The 20,345-nt window shown below is 42.5% G+C and overlaps 1 protein-coding gene across 1 annotated transcript in view; it reads right to left on the minus strand.

The window, feature by feature from the left end:
* Window positions 1-1,614: 1,614 nt before the first annotated feature.
* Window positions 1,615-20,345, minus strand: part of LOC139380061 (3-hydroxyisobutyryl-CoA hydrolase) — a 55,437-nt gene continuing 36,706 nt past the window's right edge. The window contains 3 exon segments of the mRNA XM_071122523.1: window positions 1,615-1,730; window positions 1,868-1,901; window positions 2,127-2,246. Coding sequence (XP_070978624.1) covers window positions 1,615-1,730; window positions 1,868-1,901; window positions 2,127-2,246 — 270 coding nt within the window.

Genomic DNA, 20,345 nt, shown 5'->3' on the forward strand with positions numbered 1-20,345 from the left:
CACAGCTGAACAATACAGGCTTGTACACAACGCCAATGTTTAACATTCCACTTTATAAATGGAATATACAACTAAGTGTTAATATATAGTTACATAGGCAGGTACAGTGTAATTATGCTTTTGTCAACGGCTTCAAACAACACATCAAATTACAATTGTTACGATCAGGTTTTCATACACATCTTGATCAACGTAATTATTATACAACAATGCTTTTGAAGCTACGAGTTGGGAAATTGTAGTCATTGAATTGTACACCAGAGTGCACAATGAATTGAGAACTGGGCTTTAGCATACAGTAATACAATGGCAAATGTAACACTGAGTGATCACTTCAGATACATGACACGGGCAAGAGACATTAAGAAGGATGCCACCTGGCTGGTGCCTTTTGAAGGGCAAATTCTAAACCCTAAAAATCTCTGATACCAAGAAAATTACTGAGCCTGTGTTCTCCAGGAGAGAGTGTTTACGCTGGTTTATTGTTTACTTAGAAAACTCCATGGCGGGTCATTTAGCTTCTTTGGCCTCATTTCTCTCTGGGAGCCTGCCTGTAAGTGCTCTTAACTGTGTGCTGAGGGTTAGAGTGCTGCAAATGGGATTTAATATAACCAATGATTTGAGCTGCGTACAGAGACATTCAATCAAAGCCACACTGCAGAAAAATAATGTAACAGCTCAAGTGCTGCAAAAATCCCCCTTTTCATTAAAATACAAATTAGGTACAAATTACAGTAAATTGCTGTACGTTTTGACATGGTGTTTTCCCAGTGTAGGCTTCCTGCATTGTGTATTTGATTGAATGTATTGGACAGACTCACATGCACAGGAAAGTATGACTCAACAAGGGCCATAAAAACCACCTGACAGTACCATCCCAAGTTATGTGATACTTCAAACAGGATAGAACCTCTTCCTTACCCGGCGACTCCACCTACTCACCAAAACAAACATTTGCTTCTTTGCACCACCAACTGCAATGAGAAATATTGCCCTTTGCCAATAATTCTGTACATCAGCACAACAGAGATATTAGATCATCGCTTGATCCATAGTCCTACGATTTGCAATTCAGCACTACAAACTTTGAGACCAGCTAGCTAGATAGTGTAGATGTATATTAGGAAACATCAATTTAGTAAATCTAGTAGAAACAAACCAAAAAGATTCACTGTGTTATCAACCATCATTGTAGAAAGATACTTTGAATCCATGTTGATAGATGTCATGTAACAATCATTGACACAGTATTGTTATAATGCACTGGTGAGGTCATAGTCTCTCTGCCCCCACAGAAATGGGCACAGCACTGGGGTGTGGTCTTACCAAAGTCCTGCTGTTGTGAGAGGCCACTGAGTGACTGGCATGCCATGTCTGATGGTCCTTTCCCTGTCTCCTTTCCAACTGTATGACCACTAATAGGTGAATATGGTGGCTTATTTCAACCATAAAACTCAATGAGAACATGGATTATATTGAGTGGACATGAAAGAAAGGATACGAGGGACAGAAACTAATTTAGGCAACTTGGACACCTCCTATGAAAAGACCTCATGAGTGGGAAGTTATGGAGGACCAAAGTGATATCCCTTGATCTAATCTATGGGGTTGTCCTTAGAGCTTGAGGTCATGCTCCCCCAGTGGCAAGAAGTAGTCATCCACACTCTGTTCTGAGACCTCCTCCAGTGTGGATGGTCTCCACTTGGGGCCGTGGTGCTTGTCAACCAGCACTAGGCACACAAAACAATCAATTGCATACTGCCAGAAACATCCTAATAGACAGAAATGAGGGCTGTAGAGCAGTTTTTGCCAGCTACTACTCAACATTGTACAGAAAAAAGGATTTTGCAGGAGTCAAACACCTTACCTGCCTTCACACCCTCGTAGAAGTCACTGCCCTTCTGCAAAACAACAAAAATAAAAAACTCATGACACACATGCCTGTTTTAAACTAATAAGACCAGGAGAAGGGTGCATAGCTGCTGAGGGGCGATCCTATTCCAAACCCAGTAAATTAGTAAATTGCATTACCTTTAGATGGAAAAACTTTAAATTGCTAAGAAAATAGAAAAAAATGGGGAAGAGGAGGTAGTATTAAGGGCCTGGGGACTTTTGGCACGTACCACCATGCAGGCTTGATTGAGCCTGCACTCCATCACCAGAACCTCCTACAAACTCTCGCCGCTTCCCTCCTGAAGCTGCTTGAAGGTTCTCTTCAGCGATGTGGGAGACATCTTGGCTAGGATCTGTCAAATTTACAAACACAAACCTGGTTAGCTGTAGCCTAGTTTGTTATGACCATAAAGTATTGATCATTAACTTTATGGTCAATACACTGGAAATTATTTCATGTGATATTGTGAATAGCCTATATCATTGTAGTCACCCACAATTACTAGCTTTGCATTATTTTGTGCAAATCACATTTTATTTGTTACATGCTTCGTAAACAACAGGTGTAGACTAACAGTGACTAACATACTGGTCCTTCCCAACAATGAAGTTGAGGGGCTGCCCATGTAATTCACAGCCCTAACCCTCTAACTGCCCTTTCCCTAATTTCCCACACACCAACATCTGAACTCATCACTTAGTGTATGTCGGCAACCGAATGTGTTACTCTCACATCATTTTATTATGTGAAAAATTATTATTATTATTTTTGTATTTTACCCCATTTTTCTCCCCAATTTCGTGATATCCAATTGCAATCTAATTACAATCTTGTCTTATCGCTGCATCTCCCCAACAGGCTCGGGAGAGGTGAAGGTCGAGTCATGCATCCTCTGAAACATGACCCGCCAAACCACGCTTCTTAACACCCGACCACTTAACCCAGAAGCCAGCAGCACCAATGTGTCGGAGGAAACACAGTTCAACTGACGACCAGGGTCAGCCTGCAGGCGCACGGCCCGCCACAAGGAGTCACTAGAGCGCGATGAGCCAAGTAAAGCCCCCCCGGCCAAACCCTCCCCTAACCCGGACGACGCTTTGCCAATTGTGCACCGCCCTATGGGACTCCCGGTCACAGCCGGTTGGATCAAACCAGGGTCTGTAGTGACGCCTCAAGCACTGCGATGCAGTGCCTTAGAGCGCTGCGCCACTCGGGTGGCCCAATATGCACATTTTTTAAAGCAATGTTATTACTCAATGAAAAAACTATTTTCATTAAACATACACATTCTTGACACGGAACCAATGTTATAATCCCCAGTGTGCAGGTGGGATTTACATCCACTAAGAATATGTGTGTTAGTGAAACAACCAGTATCAAAAATAGCCCACATTACACAACAGCTTTTCATGAAAAACACATACGGTAGACAGGTCCATGTGTACTCGATGATAAGAGTGTATATAAATAGCGACTAGTGGTGATCTCTCTCTCTCTCTGCTCAAAAGTACCCTGTGCTGCAGGCCCCGACTATTAGCAATGCACCAATAGTAAATATAACAGAACACTTGGTAGTGCAGTGTGCTGCAATGCTGGTGGTGGAGACACACATGGTGTGCTGGCTTTTGTTCCAGCCCAGTACTAAAACATCTGACAACTGTAATCATCAAACCCTTGATTAGTTGAATCAGGTGTGATATTATTTAGAGCTGGGCTGGAACAACAGCCTGCACACCCTGTGGATACCTAGACTACTGCCTTCAGGCTACCAAGGGGCAACTAACAGAGAGAATCTAATAACAGTTGACCCAATATGACTCAGGCTTGTTTACTGCGTCAAGGACTGTGGTAATGTCACGGTTCAATGCCTTCTAGGCCAGAGAGGCTGCGACTGTCACGCATGGACACATATTATTGTAGTCACAGAGGAAAGTCATCAGTGCTGGAGAAATGTACTGTAACTGGTTGTATGGAAGGGAAGGAACTCAACTTGCCCTGCCAGTGTGTTATTACAGTAAATATGGCTATGCTCTCTAAGAGCCGGGGTTCAATTGGTGTGTGTGTGTGTGTATGCGTACACGAACAAGCGTGCGGGTGCATAAGCCAGCATTGAAACAAGGACAGTGTTGGCTGGAATCAATCAGTTTGGATGTGCAAAAGACTGGCTGGTTTTTAACAGTAAAAAAAAATCATGTTTTTCATGATGTATTAACCAAAGTATTTAAAATGACTGTTGCTTCTACATTGAAACAGTTTGATCATAAAGTTGTCAAACACTTGGATTCAGGAGGTTGGATTATTAAGGGGATAGAGTGACATCCCCCTAACTCATTTTAATACACTAATGGTAACATGATATTCTATTACTGAATTTAAATAAGTACTGCCTTGTAACCAACATCGGAGAAAGCGTGTTTGCGGAGGGGCATGGTTTATATAGCTGGATACCTACTCCACAGGTGCCAAAATTAGAATTAAAAGTGTACACTATTCATCTATGGCAAAGATACTTACACTACATGACCAAAAGTATGTGGGACACCTGCTCGCCGAAGATCTCATTCCAAAATCATGGGCATTAAAATGGAGTTGGTCCCCCTTTGCTGCCATAACTGCCTCCACTCTTCTGGGAATAATTTCCACTAGATGTTGGAACATTGCTGTGGGGACTTGCTTCCATTCAGCCACAAGAACATTATTGAGGTCAGGCACTGGATGTTGGGCGATTAGGCCTGGCTCGCAGTCGGCGTTCCAATTCATCCCAAAGGTGTTTGATGGGGTTGAGGTCAGGCCTCTCTGCGAGCCACTCAAGTTCTTGACAAACCATTTCTGTATGGACTTCGCTTTGTGCATGGGGGCATTGTAATGCTGAAACAGGAAAGGGCCTTCCCCAAACTGTTGCCACAGAATCGTCTAGAATGACATTGTATGCCGTAGCATTAAGATTTCCCTTCACTGGAACTAATGGGCCCGAACCATGAAAAACAGCCCCAGACCATTATTCCTCCTTCACCAAACCTTACAGTTAGCACTACGCAGGTAGCGTTCTCCTGGTATCCGCCAAACCCAGATTCATCCGTCGGACTGCCAGATGGTGAAGCGTGATTCATCACTCCAGAGAACGCGTTTCCACAGCTCCAGAGTTCAATGGTGGCGAGCTTTACACCACTCCAGTCGACACTTGGCATTGCGCATGGTGATCTTAGGCTTGTGTGCAGCTGCTTGGCCATGGAAACCCATTTCATGAAGCTCCCAACAAACAGTTCTTCTGCTGACTTTGCTTCGAGAGGAAGTTTGGAACTCAGTAGTGAGCGTTGCAAACGAGGACAAATAATTTTTTACATGCTATGCACTTCAGCACTCTGCGGTCTCGTTCTGTGAGCTTGTGTGGCCTACCATGTCGTGGAGGAGCAATTGTTGCTCCTAGACATTTCCACTTCACAATAACAGCACTTACAGTTGACTGGGGCAGCTCTAGAAGGGCAGAAATTTCACAAACTTGTTGGAAAGGTGGCACCCTATGACGGGGCCACGTTGAAAGTCACTGAGCTCTTCAGTGAGGCCATTCTACTGCCAATGTTTGTCTGTGGAGATTGCATGGCTGTGTGCTTGATTTTATATATAATCCACTAATTTGAAGGGGTGTCCACATACAGTGGGGCAAAAAAAGTATGTAGTCAGCCATCAATTGTGCAAGTTCTCCCACTTAAAAAGATGAGAGGCCTGTAATTTTCATCATAGGTACACTTCAACTATGACACACAAATGAGAAAACAAATCCAGAAAATCACATTGTAGGATTTTTTTATGAATTTATTTGCAAATTATGGTGGAAAATAAGTATTTGGTCAATAACAAAAGTTTATCTCAATACTTTGTTATATACCCTTTGTTGGCAATGACAGAGGTCAAACGTTTTCTGTAAGTCTTCACAAGGTTTTCACACACTGTTGCTGGTATTTTGGCCCATTCCTCCATGCAGATCTCCTCTAGAGCAGTGATGTTTTGGGGCTGTTGCTGGGCAACACGAACTTTCAACTCCCTCCAAAGATTTTCTATGGGGTTGAGATCTGGAGACTGGCTAGGCCACTCCAAGACCTTGAAATGCTTCTTACGAAGCCACTCCTTCGTTGCCCGGGCGATGTGTTTGGGATCATTGTCATGCTGAAAGACCCAGCCCCGTTTCATCTTCAATGCCCTTGCTGATGGAAGGAGGTTTTCACTCAAAATCTCACGATGCATTCTTTCCTTTACACGGATCAGTCGTCCTGGTCCCTTTGCAGAAAAACATCCCCAAAGCATGATGTTTCCACCCCCATGCTTCACAGTAGGTATGGTGTTCTTTGGATGCAACTCAGCATTCTTTGTCCTCCAAACACGACGAGTTGAGTTTTTACCAAAAAGTTACATTTTGGTTTCATCTGACCATATGACATTCTCCCAATCTTCTTCTGGATCATTCAAATGCTCTCTAGCAAACTTCAGACGGGCCTGGACATGTACTGGCTTAAGCAAGGGGACACGTCTGGCACTGCAGGATTTGAGTCCCTGGCGGCGTAGTGTGTTACTAATGGTAGGCTTTGTTACTTTGGTCCCAGCTCTCTGCAGGTCATACACTAGGTCCCCCCCGTGTGGTTCTGGGATTTTTGCTCACCGTTCTTGTGATCATTTTGACCCCACGGGGTGAGATCTTGCGTGGAGCCCCAGATCGAGGGAGATTATCAGTGGTCTTGTATGTCTTCCATTTCCTAATAATTGCTCCCACAGTTGATTTCTTCAAACCAAGCTGCTTACCTATTGCAGATTCAGTCTTCCCAGCCTGGTGCAGGTCTACAATTTTGTTTCTGGTGTCCTTTGACAGCTCTTTGGTCTTGGCCATAGTGGAGTTTGGAGTGTGACTGTTTGAGGTTGTGGACAGGTGTCTTTTATACTGATAACAAGTTCAAACAGGTGCCATTAATACAGCTAACGAGTGGAGGACAGAGGAGCCTCTTAAAGAAGAAGTTACAGGTCTGTGAGAGCCAGAAATCTTGCTTGTTTGTAGGTGACCAAATACTTATTTTCCACCATAATTTGCAAATAAATTCATAAAAAATCCTACAATGTGATTTTCTTGATTTTTTTTCTCATTTTGTCTGTCATAGTTGAAGTGTACCTATGATGAAAATTACAAGCCTCTCTCATCGTTTTAAGTGGGAGAACTTGCACAACTGGTGGCTGACTAAATACTTTTTTGCCCCACTGTACTTGTATATATCTGTGTCTGGTGTGTCTGGTGTTAGCTAGTTACTGGCTAGCTAGGTCTTCTGCCAGCATGGAACAAAAGGGGAAGAAGGGTCATTCAAAACTGACACAGTAGTCATGTCAACACATCTGTCAGTACTGCTGTGAACCACATGATAAGTAACATGCCAAACGGGATTTCAATGTTGTTTGAGTGTCTTTGTGTATCACCAAATTTGTTAGAGATGATTTTACTGCAACACTGCATCTACGTTTCTTGACATAGGCATTTCAAATAGCTGCCAGTCAAGGCAAGCTCAGGATTATAAGCTCCCCACCCACTCAGCCAGTCTTTTCAAACTTCCTGGTAGTTAGCCATGAGAGAAAAAATACTTTCACATTTTTTTTGTATGTCTATCCCCAAAACATATTATGGGTGATACTTTAGTCAATCAAAAGGGACCTTTAATACTATATTTTCCTGGAGTCTGCTCACAACGGTTTACAAAGGGACTGTGGTCTACTCTTCAACAATAAACACTCCAGCAGATGAAGAAGCCGGGTGTTGAGGTCCTGGGCTTGCATGGTTAAAAGTGGTCTGCGGTTGGGAGGCCGGTTGGACGTACTTCCAAATTCTTTAAAACAACATTGGAGGTGGCTTATAGCGGAAAAATGAGCATAAAATAATCTGGTAAACAGCTCTGGTGGACATTCCTGCAGTCAGCATGCCAATTGCATGCTCCCTCAAAACTTGAGACATCTGTGGCTTTGTCTTGTGAGACTAAACTGCACATTTCAGATTGCCCTTTTATTGTCCACAGCACAAGGTGCACCTGTGTAATTATCATGCGGTCATGATCATTAATCAGCTTTTTGATATGCCACACCTGTCAGGTGGATGGATTATCTTAGCAAAGGATCACTAACAGGGATGTAAATAAATTTGTGCACAAAGTTTTGAGAGAAAAAAGATTTTTGTGATTATGGAACATTTCTGGGATCTTTACATGTTGCTTTTATATTTTTGTTCAGTATAGTATCTGAAAAGTACAGAAGTTTCGGTATACCGTGCAACACTAATTCTAATGTTTAGGACTGGCAACGCAGACAGTGTTGGCATTTCCAATTATTTCCATATCCACTATGGAAAATCTCAGCACAATATTATGCCCCATATTGTTGTGTTCACCTCCATCTCTACTGGTTTACTGTAGGTCCCAAAGTCATTTATATTTTATATTACCCCCGTATAAACCCACATATTGTAGGAGGCTATAAAAAGCCTATCCCTGAACACACCAACCCAAGGCACCAGATTTCTGGAAAGCTGTCTGATGAAAGGCATGTTTGAGTCTCTTGGGCTGCGTCCCAAATGGGCTGCGGCCCTATGGGCCCTGGTCAAAAGAAATGCACTAAAAAGGGAATAGGATGCCATTTGGGATGCAGCCTTGGTCATCTTCATTTGAGGCCCCTTCAGTCAACTTTATAGAGGGGCCATAAATCTGCTAGGAAAAATTATCTGATGCACCAATGCTCAATAAAACAAGGCGGACTAGGTTACTTCCAGCCCTGCGTCAAGCAGACGTTACTGATGAGGAACCACACACGGACATCCACACACACACAGTACATCCTACAGTACATATACAGTACCAGTCCAAAGTTTGGACACACCTACTCATTCCAGTTTTTATTTTTATTTTCTACATTGTAGAATAATAGTGAAGACATCAAAACTATGAAATAACACATATGGAATCATGTAGTAAACAAAAAAAAGTGTTAAACAAATCCAAATATATTTAAGATTCTTCAAAATAGCCACCCTTTGCCTTGATGACAGTTTTGCACACTCTTGGCATTATCTCAACCAGCTACACCTGGAATGCTTTTTCAATAGTCTTGAAGGAGTTCCCACATAATGCTGAGCACTTTTTGGCTGCTTTTCCTTCACTCTGCGGTCCAACTCATCCCAAACCATCCCGATTGGGTTGAGGTCGGGTGATTGTGGAGGCCAGGTCATCTGATGCAGCACTCCATCACTCTCCTTCTTAGTCAAATAGCCCTTACACAGCCTGGAGGTGTGTTGGGTCCTTGTCCTGTTGAAAAACAAATGATAGTCCCACTAAGTGCAAACCAGATGGGATGGCGTGTCGCTGCAGAATGCAGAAATGCATTCCAGGTGACTACCTCATGAAGTTGGTTGAGAGAATGCCAAGAGTGTGCAAAGCTGTCATCAAGGCAAAGGGTGGCTACATTGAAGAATCTGAAATAAAATATATTTTGATTTGTTTAACACTTTTTTGGTTACTACATGATTCCATATGTATTATTTCATAGTTTGTCTTATTATTCTACAATATAAAAATAAAAACTGGAATGAGTAGGTGTGTCCAAACTTTGGACTGGTACTGTATATGACTGAAATAATCAAATTTATAACAGACGGTTGGTTCCCTTTCAGTCGGTCACTCGGTAGAACATACTGTACTATGTGGAGTTGACCAATCCTATTCGCCTGAAGCAAACTGAATTCACGCCCAGAGGGTCAATGGATGCAGATCCAGCCCTCAGAAGCCCCGCCTTCCTGGCTATTATATCAGGTTTGGCATCCATTTTATAAATGCTTCGCTCTTCAGCTCGCCTGAAGGAAGAACGTGTCAAGTTCGGCTCTGATTCGGCTCTGACTTCGTTGTCTGTTAGTGGGGAGAGAGTACTCATCCCCCTAGATGTTGCGAGTTTTGGGTCTTGGTATTGTTTTTTGTGTTTGCTTGGGTAGGAGTTGTGTTGGCTAAAAACCCATTCGTTTTTGCTTTGCTTGTGTAGCTAGTGCTTCCTTGCTTGAGGAAAATGGGCAGTGGTAAGAGTAAGTTCAAAAAGGCTAACCAGTTTGAACCTCCGACCATGCCCTACGGGCATGTGGTTTCACAATGAAAATTAAAGAAACTCACAATACTCACTGTTGTCTCCCGGTGGATTCAATTTCCATTGAGATTCGGGCTGACTTTGTGAGGAATATTGGTGGTCAGAGTTGATAGGGGTATCATCCCAGCCAAATGAGGCTCATTCCAGTTTCTCTCGAAGTGTTCAGAGTCCGGATTCCGCGGGATGATATACACTCCCTGATGAGCTCTGGAGGATTTTCAGAGTGTGAATCGGATGACATCAGTCCGGGGACGCCTGAAGCCCTGGCTTTGGATTCGGCATGAGGGAGAACCATTGGGGATGAATGCGCCTTTGATGGTGTTTTCTCCTCCCCAGCGAAGTTCCTCCAGGTTTGGGGGAAGGTATTTACCTCCTGTCCCTGCAACGGTGATGCATTGCTTATCCTCCGTTGAAAGATTTATACCGAGGCTAACAAGGTGGCTAATCCTAGCACAAATAAACAGCGCCGGTTCTCTGGATTCCTGGGGGGACAGTCGGATGTATTTGAATGAGACAGTTTTGCCAACAAAGCTGTTTGACTCCCCAACTATTACTGTTCCAACAGTGCTCCCAAGTGACTCAGTGAATGGTGGGAAAGTTACTGGTTGCCGAGGTCCCCGACCCCGTTGTTGGCCGGGTATCAGAATGTCTTTTCCACGTTCAGACACACGGTTGTCAAGAGTGGTGGATATGAAGGCAGGAAAATTATGTGGATGTATTGAAGCAACATCTCAAGACATCAGTCAGGAAGTTAAAGCTTGGTCGCAAATAAGTCTTCCAAATAGACATTGACCCCAAGCATACTTCCAAAGTTGTGGCAAAATGGCTTAAGTACAACAAAGTCAAGGTATTGGAGTGGCCATCACAAAGCCCTGACCTCAATCCTATAGAAAATTTGTGGGCAGAACTGAAAAAGCGCGTGCGAGCAAGGAGGCCTACAAACCTGACTCAGTTACACCAGCTCTGTCAGGAGGAATTGGCCAAAATTCACCCAACGTATTATGGGAAGCTTGTGGAAGACAACCCGAAATGTCTGACCCAAGTTAAACAATTTAAAGGCAATGCTACCAAATACTAATTGAGTGTATGTAAACTTCTGACCCAATGGGAATGTGATGAAATAAATCATTGTCTCTACTAGTATTCTGACATTTCACATTCTTAAAATAAAGTGGTGATCCTAACTGACCTAAGACAGGGAATTTTTTACCAGGATTAAATGTCAGGAATTGTGCAAAACTGAGTTTAAATGTATTTGGCTAAGGTGTATGTAAACATCCAACTTCAACTGTATATTGTGACATTTTATATAATGTTCATTAGAGTTGTCTCACAGGCATTAACTACTCGGAGCGAATATGGCTAATGGTTATGTATGCTTGTCAAATCACATCAAATGTCATACACATATTTAGCAGATGTTATTGCAGGTGAAGTGAAATGCTTGTGTTCCTAGCTCCAACAGTGCAGTAGTACTTCACTTGTGGTTAAACTAGGTTTTACTTTACTTGTGGTAACCAAGTGAATAGGAAAAATATTTTTTTACATATTTAAAATAAAAACAGGCAGATATTGTGTTCATACAGGAATCACATTTAACAGATAGAGAGGCACTGAAATGTAGAGGATGCTGTGTTGCATAGGTTAATCATAGCTAATTTAATTCCAAACAAAGTGGTGTGATTATCCTGATAAGCCAAATACTTCATTTTGTAATGTTGAAGCAACACGCTGATGAGTTTGGCAAGCTTATCTGCATTGAGGCTCTTATAAACGGTATTAAGGCAGTGTTATGCAACATATAGTGCATTCCTAAAGTATTCAGATCCCTTGACTTTTTCCACATTTTGTAAAGTTACAGCCTTATTCTAAAATGGCTTAAATTGTTCTCCCCCCTCATCAATCTACACATACTAACCCATAATGATAAAGAAAAAACAGGTTTTTGCAAATGTATAAAATAAAAAAACGGAAATTTCACATTTACATAAGTATTAAAACCCTTTACTTAGCACAGTACTCAGTACTTTGCATATCCTCTCAAGCTCTGTCAGGTTGGATGGGGAGCATTGCTGCACAGCTATTTTCAGGTCTCTCCAGAGATGTTCGATCAGGTTCAAGTCCGGGCTCTGACTGGGCCACTCAAGGACATTCAGAGACTCAGCCCCTCCTGAGATGTCTTTGCTGTGCGCTTAGCGTCATTGTCCTGTTGGAAGGGGAACCTTCGCCCCAGTTTGAAGTCCTGAGTGCTCTGGAGCAGGTTTTCATCAAAGATCTCGCTGTACTTTGCTCCGTTCATCTTTCCCTTGATCCTAGTATCCCTGTCCCTGCCGCTGAAAAACATGACACTTGACATTACATTTTTTTAGCATGATATCCTATTGGTAGTTACAGTCTTGTCCCATTGCTGCAACTTCCCTAAGGACTCGGGAGAGGCAAAGGTCGAGAGCCATGCATCCTCTGAAACACGACCCTGCCAGGCGGCATTGCTTCTTGACACACTGCTCGCTTAACCCGGAAGTCAGCCGCAACAATGTGTTGGAGGAAACACAATCAACTTGCAGGCGCCTGGCCTGTTTTAAAGTTTTTATGATGATTTATATACATCCTCTTGTTCAGCGAGGCCCATAGATATGGATACTTTTTTGTCTGATATAGAATTACCTAGATTATCAGATAGTCAGGTAGAGGACCTGGACTGTACTATAACATTTTATCTATGAAAGCAGGGAAGCCACCTGGTCTGGATGGCCTTCCTGTAGAATATTATTTTAAAAAGTATATTGACTTTCTTGTACCTGTATTGACAATGGTTTTCCAGGAGGCTCCCTTTCAGACACCTTTAACTTCTTATGGCTGCAGGGGCAGTATTGAGTAGCTTGGATGAAAGATGCCCAGAGTCAACGGCTTGCTCCTCAGTCCTAGTTGCTAAAATATGCATATTATTATCAGTATTGGATAGAAAACACTCTGAAGTTTCTAAAACTGTTTGAATGATGTCTGTGAGTATAACAGAACTGATATGGCAGGCAAAAACCTGAGAAGAAATCCAAACAGGAAGTGGGAAATCTGAGGTTGATCGATTTTCAACCCAGCCCCTATTGAATACACCGTGGGATATGGATAAAGTTGCACTTCCTATGGCTTCCAGTAGATGTCAACCGTCTTTAGAAACTTGAATGAGGCTTCTACTGTGTTGTGGAGCCGGATGAGAGCTCTTTGAGTCAGTGGCCTGGCAGAGAGCCAGGTCCTGGCCACGCGCATTTCACATGATTGCGACCTGCGTTCCATGGCTTCTCTACAGACATAGGAATTCTCAGGTTGGAACTTTATTGAAGATTTATGATAACAACATCCTAAAGATTGATTCTATACTAAGTTTGACAAGTTTCTTCGACCTGTAATATAACTTTTTGAAGTTTTCGTACGATGTTCGGATGGACCTGCACGAGCGTTTGGATTTGTGTACTAAACGCGCTAACAAAAGTAGCTACTTGGACATAAATAATGGACATTATCGAACAAATCAAGCATTTATTGTGGAACTAGGATTCCTGGGAGTGCATTCTGATGAAGATCGTCAAGGTAAGGGAATATTTATAATGATGATGATTTATAGTGTAATGATTTATAGTGATTTCTGATTTCTGTTGACTCCAACATGGTGGATAACTTTATTTATTTTCTGAGGGCCGTCTCAGATTATTGCATGGTTGCTTTTTCCGTAAAGTTTTTTTTAAAATCTGACACAGAGGTTACATTAAGGAGAGGTATATCTATATTTTCATGTCTAACAATTGTATTTATCGACATTTATAATGAGTATTTCTGTAAAATGATGTGGCTCTCTGCAGTATCACCAGATGCTTTTGGAACTAGTGAATGTAACGCGCCAATGTATACTGAGATTTTTAAATATGAACTTTATCAAACAAAACATACATGTATTGTGTAACATGAAGTCCTATGAGTGTCATCTGATGAAGATCATCAAAGGTTAGTGATTAATTTTATCTCTATTTGTGCTTTTTGTGATTCCTCTCTTTGGCTGGAAAAATTGCTGAATTATTCTGTGAGTTGGTGGTGACCTAACAATCGTTTGTGGTGCTTGTAAAGCCTATTTGAAATCGTACACTGTGGTGGAATTAACAACAAGATTACTTTTAAAACGGTATAAGACGGAATGTTTGAGGAATTTTAATTATGAGATTTCTGTTGTTTTGAATTTGGCGCCCTGCACTTTCACTGGCTGTTGTCATATCGATCTTGTTAACGGGATTGCAGCCCTAAGAAGTTTTTAATAAGGCTTTGATATTTTTGATCACTAAAAAGGATAGATACTACAGAGCTATTAGCCTCAATGTGGATTGTAAGATTCTTACTAAGACTCTTGGGATACACTTAGAGAAGGCACTACCTAATATCATACATTGTGACCAAGAAGGATTTATTAAGAACCTCAACTGATAATATGAGAAGGCTCTTACATCTCATGTGGTTAAACCACTCAAATATAGTTCCTACCGCTGCTGTCTCCTTAGATGCCGAGAAGGCATTTGATATGGTAGAGTGGGCTTTTCTCTTAAGAACCCTAGGAAAATTCGGGTCTGGACCAGACTTTTGTAAATGGATAGGTGTCCTTTATTCCAATCCTAAAGCAACAGTACTTACAAGTGGAATTATGCTTCCTTTTTTTGTCTTTCTAGAGGCACAAGGCAGGGTTGCTCACTCTCCCCTCTCCTGTTTTAGAGTCTCTTGCGACAAGGATAAGAACAGATTCAGAATTTATAGGTGTCCATGGAGGAGGAAAAGAACGCAAGCTGCTTATGTATGCAGGCAATATTCTACTGCTGGTCTCTGATCCTCTTCAGTCTGTACCACAATTACTTACTTGTATTTAATCATATTCTAGTTTGTCAGGCTACAAAATGTATTGGAATAAGTTGGAAGAAATGCCAATTAATGCCCAATGTTACTCTGGAACCGTTACCCCATTTAATTTAAAATGGGTTCCTACTGGGATGAAATATTTGGGTATTAAATTGAGTTCAAATTTGGAGGAAGTGATAGGCAAACACATCTAACCACTACTTATCAAGATTAAGACCAATTTAGAAAAATTGAAAAAGATACAACTTTCTTTATGTGGAAAGATCAACAGGATTAAAGTGGTTGTGGTCCCACAATTTGATTGTAATCTTTACAATGTTACCTATGTCTATTCCAGACCGGTATTTTAAACAATATGACAAAATAACTAAATACTTTAATTAAGTGATATTGGAAAAAAACACAGGATTAATATGAAGAAGATGTGCTCGCCAAGGAATGTAAGGAGGCTTGGCTTTACCAATGTTAAATTGTACAATTTATTATTTGAAGTGGCTAAATTGGCGATGCATTGGGGTAAGGGAATGCTGGCTTGGATTAGATAATAATAGAACGGGAACCAAGTTATCTCTCCCCCCCCCCCCCCCCCCCCCCCCCCCCCGCTGTTGATATTCTATCACATAGTCTTACAGGGGAGAGGTCTGTTGCAATTCCCAACCCAATGTTGTTTAAAAAAAAAGGTGTGGAGAACAGTACACAAGATATGTGGAATTTTACATATAAAACAAGAATACTCATCATTGTGGCACAAGCCTAGGCTACGGATAGGAAAGAAGTCTGTGTGTGGCTAATGAAATGAATTCATATTATTAGGTGGTGAAGATGTTTTGTCATACTCAGACAAAAATATGATGTGGGAGACAAACAAGATTTCTATAAATATTTACAATTGAGGGAATGTTTGTTAACCGGCTATCAACAAAATCCAGGAAAGAACCCAATAGCAGAGTATTTGGAATTACTCCAACATAAAGCAGCCAATTTTTACTCAATATTTAGTCACCTGCAGAGTAAAGACTTTATAAACCTCAGAACAATATGGCAAATTTCCCTTAAGTGTGAAATTAAGGAGGATACCTGGTTGAAGATCTTGTCTAGCTTAGGGAGGAACCTAAGGGAAGCCACGGGGAAACTTACTCAATAGAAGATACTACATAGGTTTTATTGGACCCCAACAAGGCTTCATCAGATGGGGCTGACCAACAATTCTCTGTGTTGGAAATGCCAACATTAGTGTACATTAGTGCTACCTTTCTGGAAGGATGTTTTTGAAATATCTGGAGAAATGGTTGGGGTTAACAATTCCAGTTTCACAGAGAAAATGTCTCTTGGGTGATAAAACAGAGATACCTAATGTAAAAATTAGGAATTTGCACTGATCACTGTTGGTATCGTTACAGCAGCTAGAGTAATCCTTTGATTTTGGAAGGGCCATGTCACTCCTACTTTGAAACAGTGTATAGAATCAATGTTGGAGGTAGCATCTTATGAAAAACATGCTTGCTAGGATCACTGGTAGAAAAGACAATTCTAGAAGCTGGACGTGTTTTATTTGTCATGTTGTTTCTAAGACTGAGAGGTTATGACTTATGTCTGTGTCCCCATTGAGACACAGACAGACATTGGTTCACGTCCATAGACCTGAAGGATGCATATTTTCATGTGTTATACATCCTCCCCATCTCCCTATCGCCCGCATCTTTTCTGTGGTGGTGGAGTCGGCTTTGTTGATATAACAGGTATAATATGGTTCCCATATTCAGTCTCTGGGGTTTATAGTGATTCACAAGAAAAGTTGATTTGACTCCGGCTTCTGGACTCGGTTCTGAATCATGCGTTTTTTGTCCCAACAGAGGAGGGTCGCATTCCGGCTCTGTCTGGCATGGTTCCAGCTGGGGCAAACTGTGTCTTTTCGCTTGTGCCTGCGGTTATTTGGTCTGATGGCCTGTATGATAGCTGTGGTGCCTCTGGAACTTCTGTTGATACGTCGGTTTCAGCGCTGGGTGATTGCCGACAACAGGACGATGGTGCCGTACATTAACAGGCAGGGAGGGACACGGTCTCGCTTTCTCCTGAACCTGGCCAGTTATCTTCTCGTATGGAGCAGCGTGCATTTCCTGTCGCTCAGGATGACGTATCTTCCCAGATCTCTCAACATGGGTGCGGATCTACTTTCCAGGGGGGGTCCCATCTCTAAGGAGTGAAGACTGTAGTGGTCCAAATAGGGGACAGGCAAGGCCGAAGAAGATGTTATGCATAGCGAGAAAACGCGCATTGTTGTCTGTTCTTCTCAATAAGGAATCTTGGCACTCCGTTGGGAACGGATTCTTTGGCGTATCAGTGGCCTAAGACCCTGCTTTATGTGTTCCTCCAGTGGACCTGATTCAGGCCACCGTGGATAGTGTCCGTCAGGAGGGTCTGTTGTTGATTTGGTGGGTCCCCGGTGGCCCAAACAACATTGATTGCCGGAGATCATTGATTGCAGGGTTCCGTGTAGTCGGGATCTATTGTCCCAGGCGCATGGGAGAATTTGGCACCCACGACCGCAGATATGGGATCTGTGGGTTTGGCCCCTGAAAGGTTGAACCCTCAAATGTGATTACGACTGTACAGTCAGCGCATGTGCTTTCTACAAGACAGCTGTATACATATACAGTGCATTCAGAAAGTATTCAGGCCCCTTTGCTTTTTCCACATTTTGTTACGTTACAGCCTTATTCTAAACTGTATTAAATATTTAGTTTTACTCATCAAATCGGCACACAATACCCCATAATGACAATGGGAAAACAGTTTATATATTTTTTTAAATGTATTATAAATAAAAAACTGGAACTTATTATTTTTTATTTGTACTTTTTACCCACTTTTTCCCCCCAATTGGTAGATACAGTCTTGTCCCATTGCTGAAACTCCTGTACGGACGCTGGACAGGCAAAGGTCGAGAGCCATGCTTCCTCCGAAACACGACCCCGCCAAGCTGCACTGGTTCTTGACACACTACTCGCTTAACCCGGAAGCCAGCTGCACCAATGTGTCAGGGGAAACACCGACCAACTGGCGATCGAAGTCAGCGTGCCGCCACAAGGAGTTGCTAGAGCGTGATAGGACAAGGACATCCCAGCCGACCAAACCCTCCCATAACCCAGACGACACTGGGCCAATTGTGCGCCGCCTGATGGGTCTCGCGGACGCAGCCCGGAATCTAACCCGATGCAGTGCCTTAGACTGCTGTGCCACTCGAGGCTTGAATACATAAAAAGGCACATGACAGCCTGCCAAAAAGAACCTTAAGGACTCTCAGACCATGAGAAACAAGTTTAGCTGGTCTGATGAACCAAGATTGAACTCTCTCGCCTGGCCAATACTATCCCTACGGTGAAGCATGGTGGTGGCATTATCATGTTGTGGGAATGTTTTTCAGGGCAGGGACTGGGAGACTAGTCAGGATCGAAGGAAAGATGAACGGAGTAAAGTACAGAGAGATCCTTGATGAAAACCTACTCCAGAGCGCTCAGGACCTCAGACTGAGGTGAAGGTTCATCTTCCAACAGGACAACAACCCTAAGCACACAGCCAGGAGTGGCTTCGGGACAAGTCTCTAGCTGTCCTTAAGTTGCCCAGGCAGAGCCCGGAATTGAACCTGATCGAACATCTAAACATCTAACCATCTAAAAATAGCTGTGCAGCGATGCTCCCCATCCAACCTGAGAGCTTGTGAGGATCTGCAGAGAAGAATGGGAGAAACTCCCCAAATACAGGTGTGCCAAGCTTATACTGTCATACCCAAGAAAACTTAAGGCTGTAATCACGGCCAAAGGTGATTCAACAAAGGGTCTGAATGCTTATGTAAATGTGATATCTGTTTTTATTTTTAATACATTTGCAAAACAAATTGCTTTGTCATTATGGAGTATTGTATGTACATTGATTTAATTTTGTGTATGGTGTGTACAACAATTTAATCCATTTTAGCATAATGAAACAAAACGTGAAAAAAGTGAAGGCGTCTGAATACTTTCCGAATGCACTGTAAGTGGCGCGAGTTTGAGGGTTGGTGTCAGGTTAAAGGTGTTTCCCCTTCATCAGAGAGCTTTGGAGGACATTTTCGTGTTCTTGCATGAGGATTTTGAGCAGGGCCTTTATTTTTCCACATTGAAGGTTTATATGGCAGCCATCTCAGCTTGTCATGTAGGGATTGACGGCTCTACCCCAGGGTCTCATCTTCTGGTTGTGCAGTTCCTGAAATGCGTGTGTCAGCTCAGACCAGTGTCTAAGCCTACAGCACCGATCTGGGACCTGCCTTTGGTCCTGGATACTGTGTGAGCCTTTGTTTGAACCATTGGAACCTGTGGACCTAAAAGTCCTTTCCTACAAGACTGCCCTGCTCATGACCTTGGCCAAGGGCGTTGGGGATCTCCACACACTATCACACTACCGGAAAATTTCAAGAACTTTCTAAGTTTCTTCAAGTGCAGTCTCAAAAACCATCAAGCGCTATGATGAAACTGGCTCTCATGAGGACCGCAACAGGAAAGGAAGCCCCAGCGTTACTTCTGCTGCAGAAGATAAGGTTATTAGAGTTACCAGCCCAAATAAATGCTTCACAGAGTTCAAGTAACAGACACATCTCAACATCATCTGTTCATACAAAAATCCCTGTTCAGATCACTGCCAAAATCTGCATCTAATTCAGGAAATGTTTCAATGATGTCTCAATTGTACAGGATTGGAGTATTCCTGTGTCAAATTATGCAATGCTTCAATCACATTGGACAAAGGAGCAGATGTAAAGGTTCCAATAGTTTTGTCCTTAGCATGACTGTCAAGCCCTGACCTTAGAAATCCTTCTATTTCTCTATTTGGTTAGGTCGGGGTGTGACTAGGGTGGGCATTCTAGTTTTTTGTTTCTAGGTTGGCCTAGTATGGTTCCCAATCAGAGGCAGCTGTCTATCGTTGTCTCTGATTGGGGATCATATTTAGGCAGCCTTTTCCACCTGTTGTGTGTGGGATCTGGGTTTTGTATTGTTGCTTTTTATCCCTACAAAGCTGTATGTTTTGTTTGTTACTCTTTATTGTTTTGTTGCTGGTTCACATTAATAAACATGATGAACGCCTTCCACGCTGCACCTTGGTCCAATCCTTCCAACAACGATCGTTACAATGACAATGCTATTGGAACAGGGAAAGAGAGAGAGAGAGAGAGAGAGAGAGAGTAGGCTCAGGGATTAGAATCTCTGACCTGATTCTGGGCTGAACATGTAATATCATAAATGCCAGATTATGAATCCCGTTGGAGCCTGAGGCAGGGAGGGTTAAAGATGAACACAATCTCTTAATCCTATGATAAAGGGGGTTAAGGGACTGGGGCTGAACGATGGGGGAGGGACATCCAAATGAAATCCCAGGTGGA

The sequence above is a fragment of the Oncorhynchus clarkii genome, chromosome 22 (genome assembly GCF_045791955.1).
Source record: "Oncorhynchus clarkii lewisi isolate Uvic-CL-2024 chromosome 22, UVic_Ocla_1.0, whole genome shotgun sequence".
NCBI lineage: Eukaryota > Metazoa > Chordata > Actinopteri > Salmoniformes > Salmonidae > Oncorhynchus > Oncorhynchus clarkii.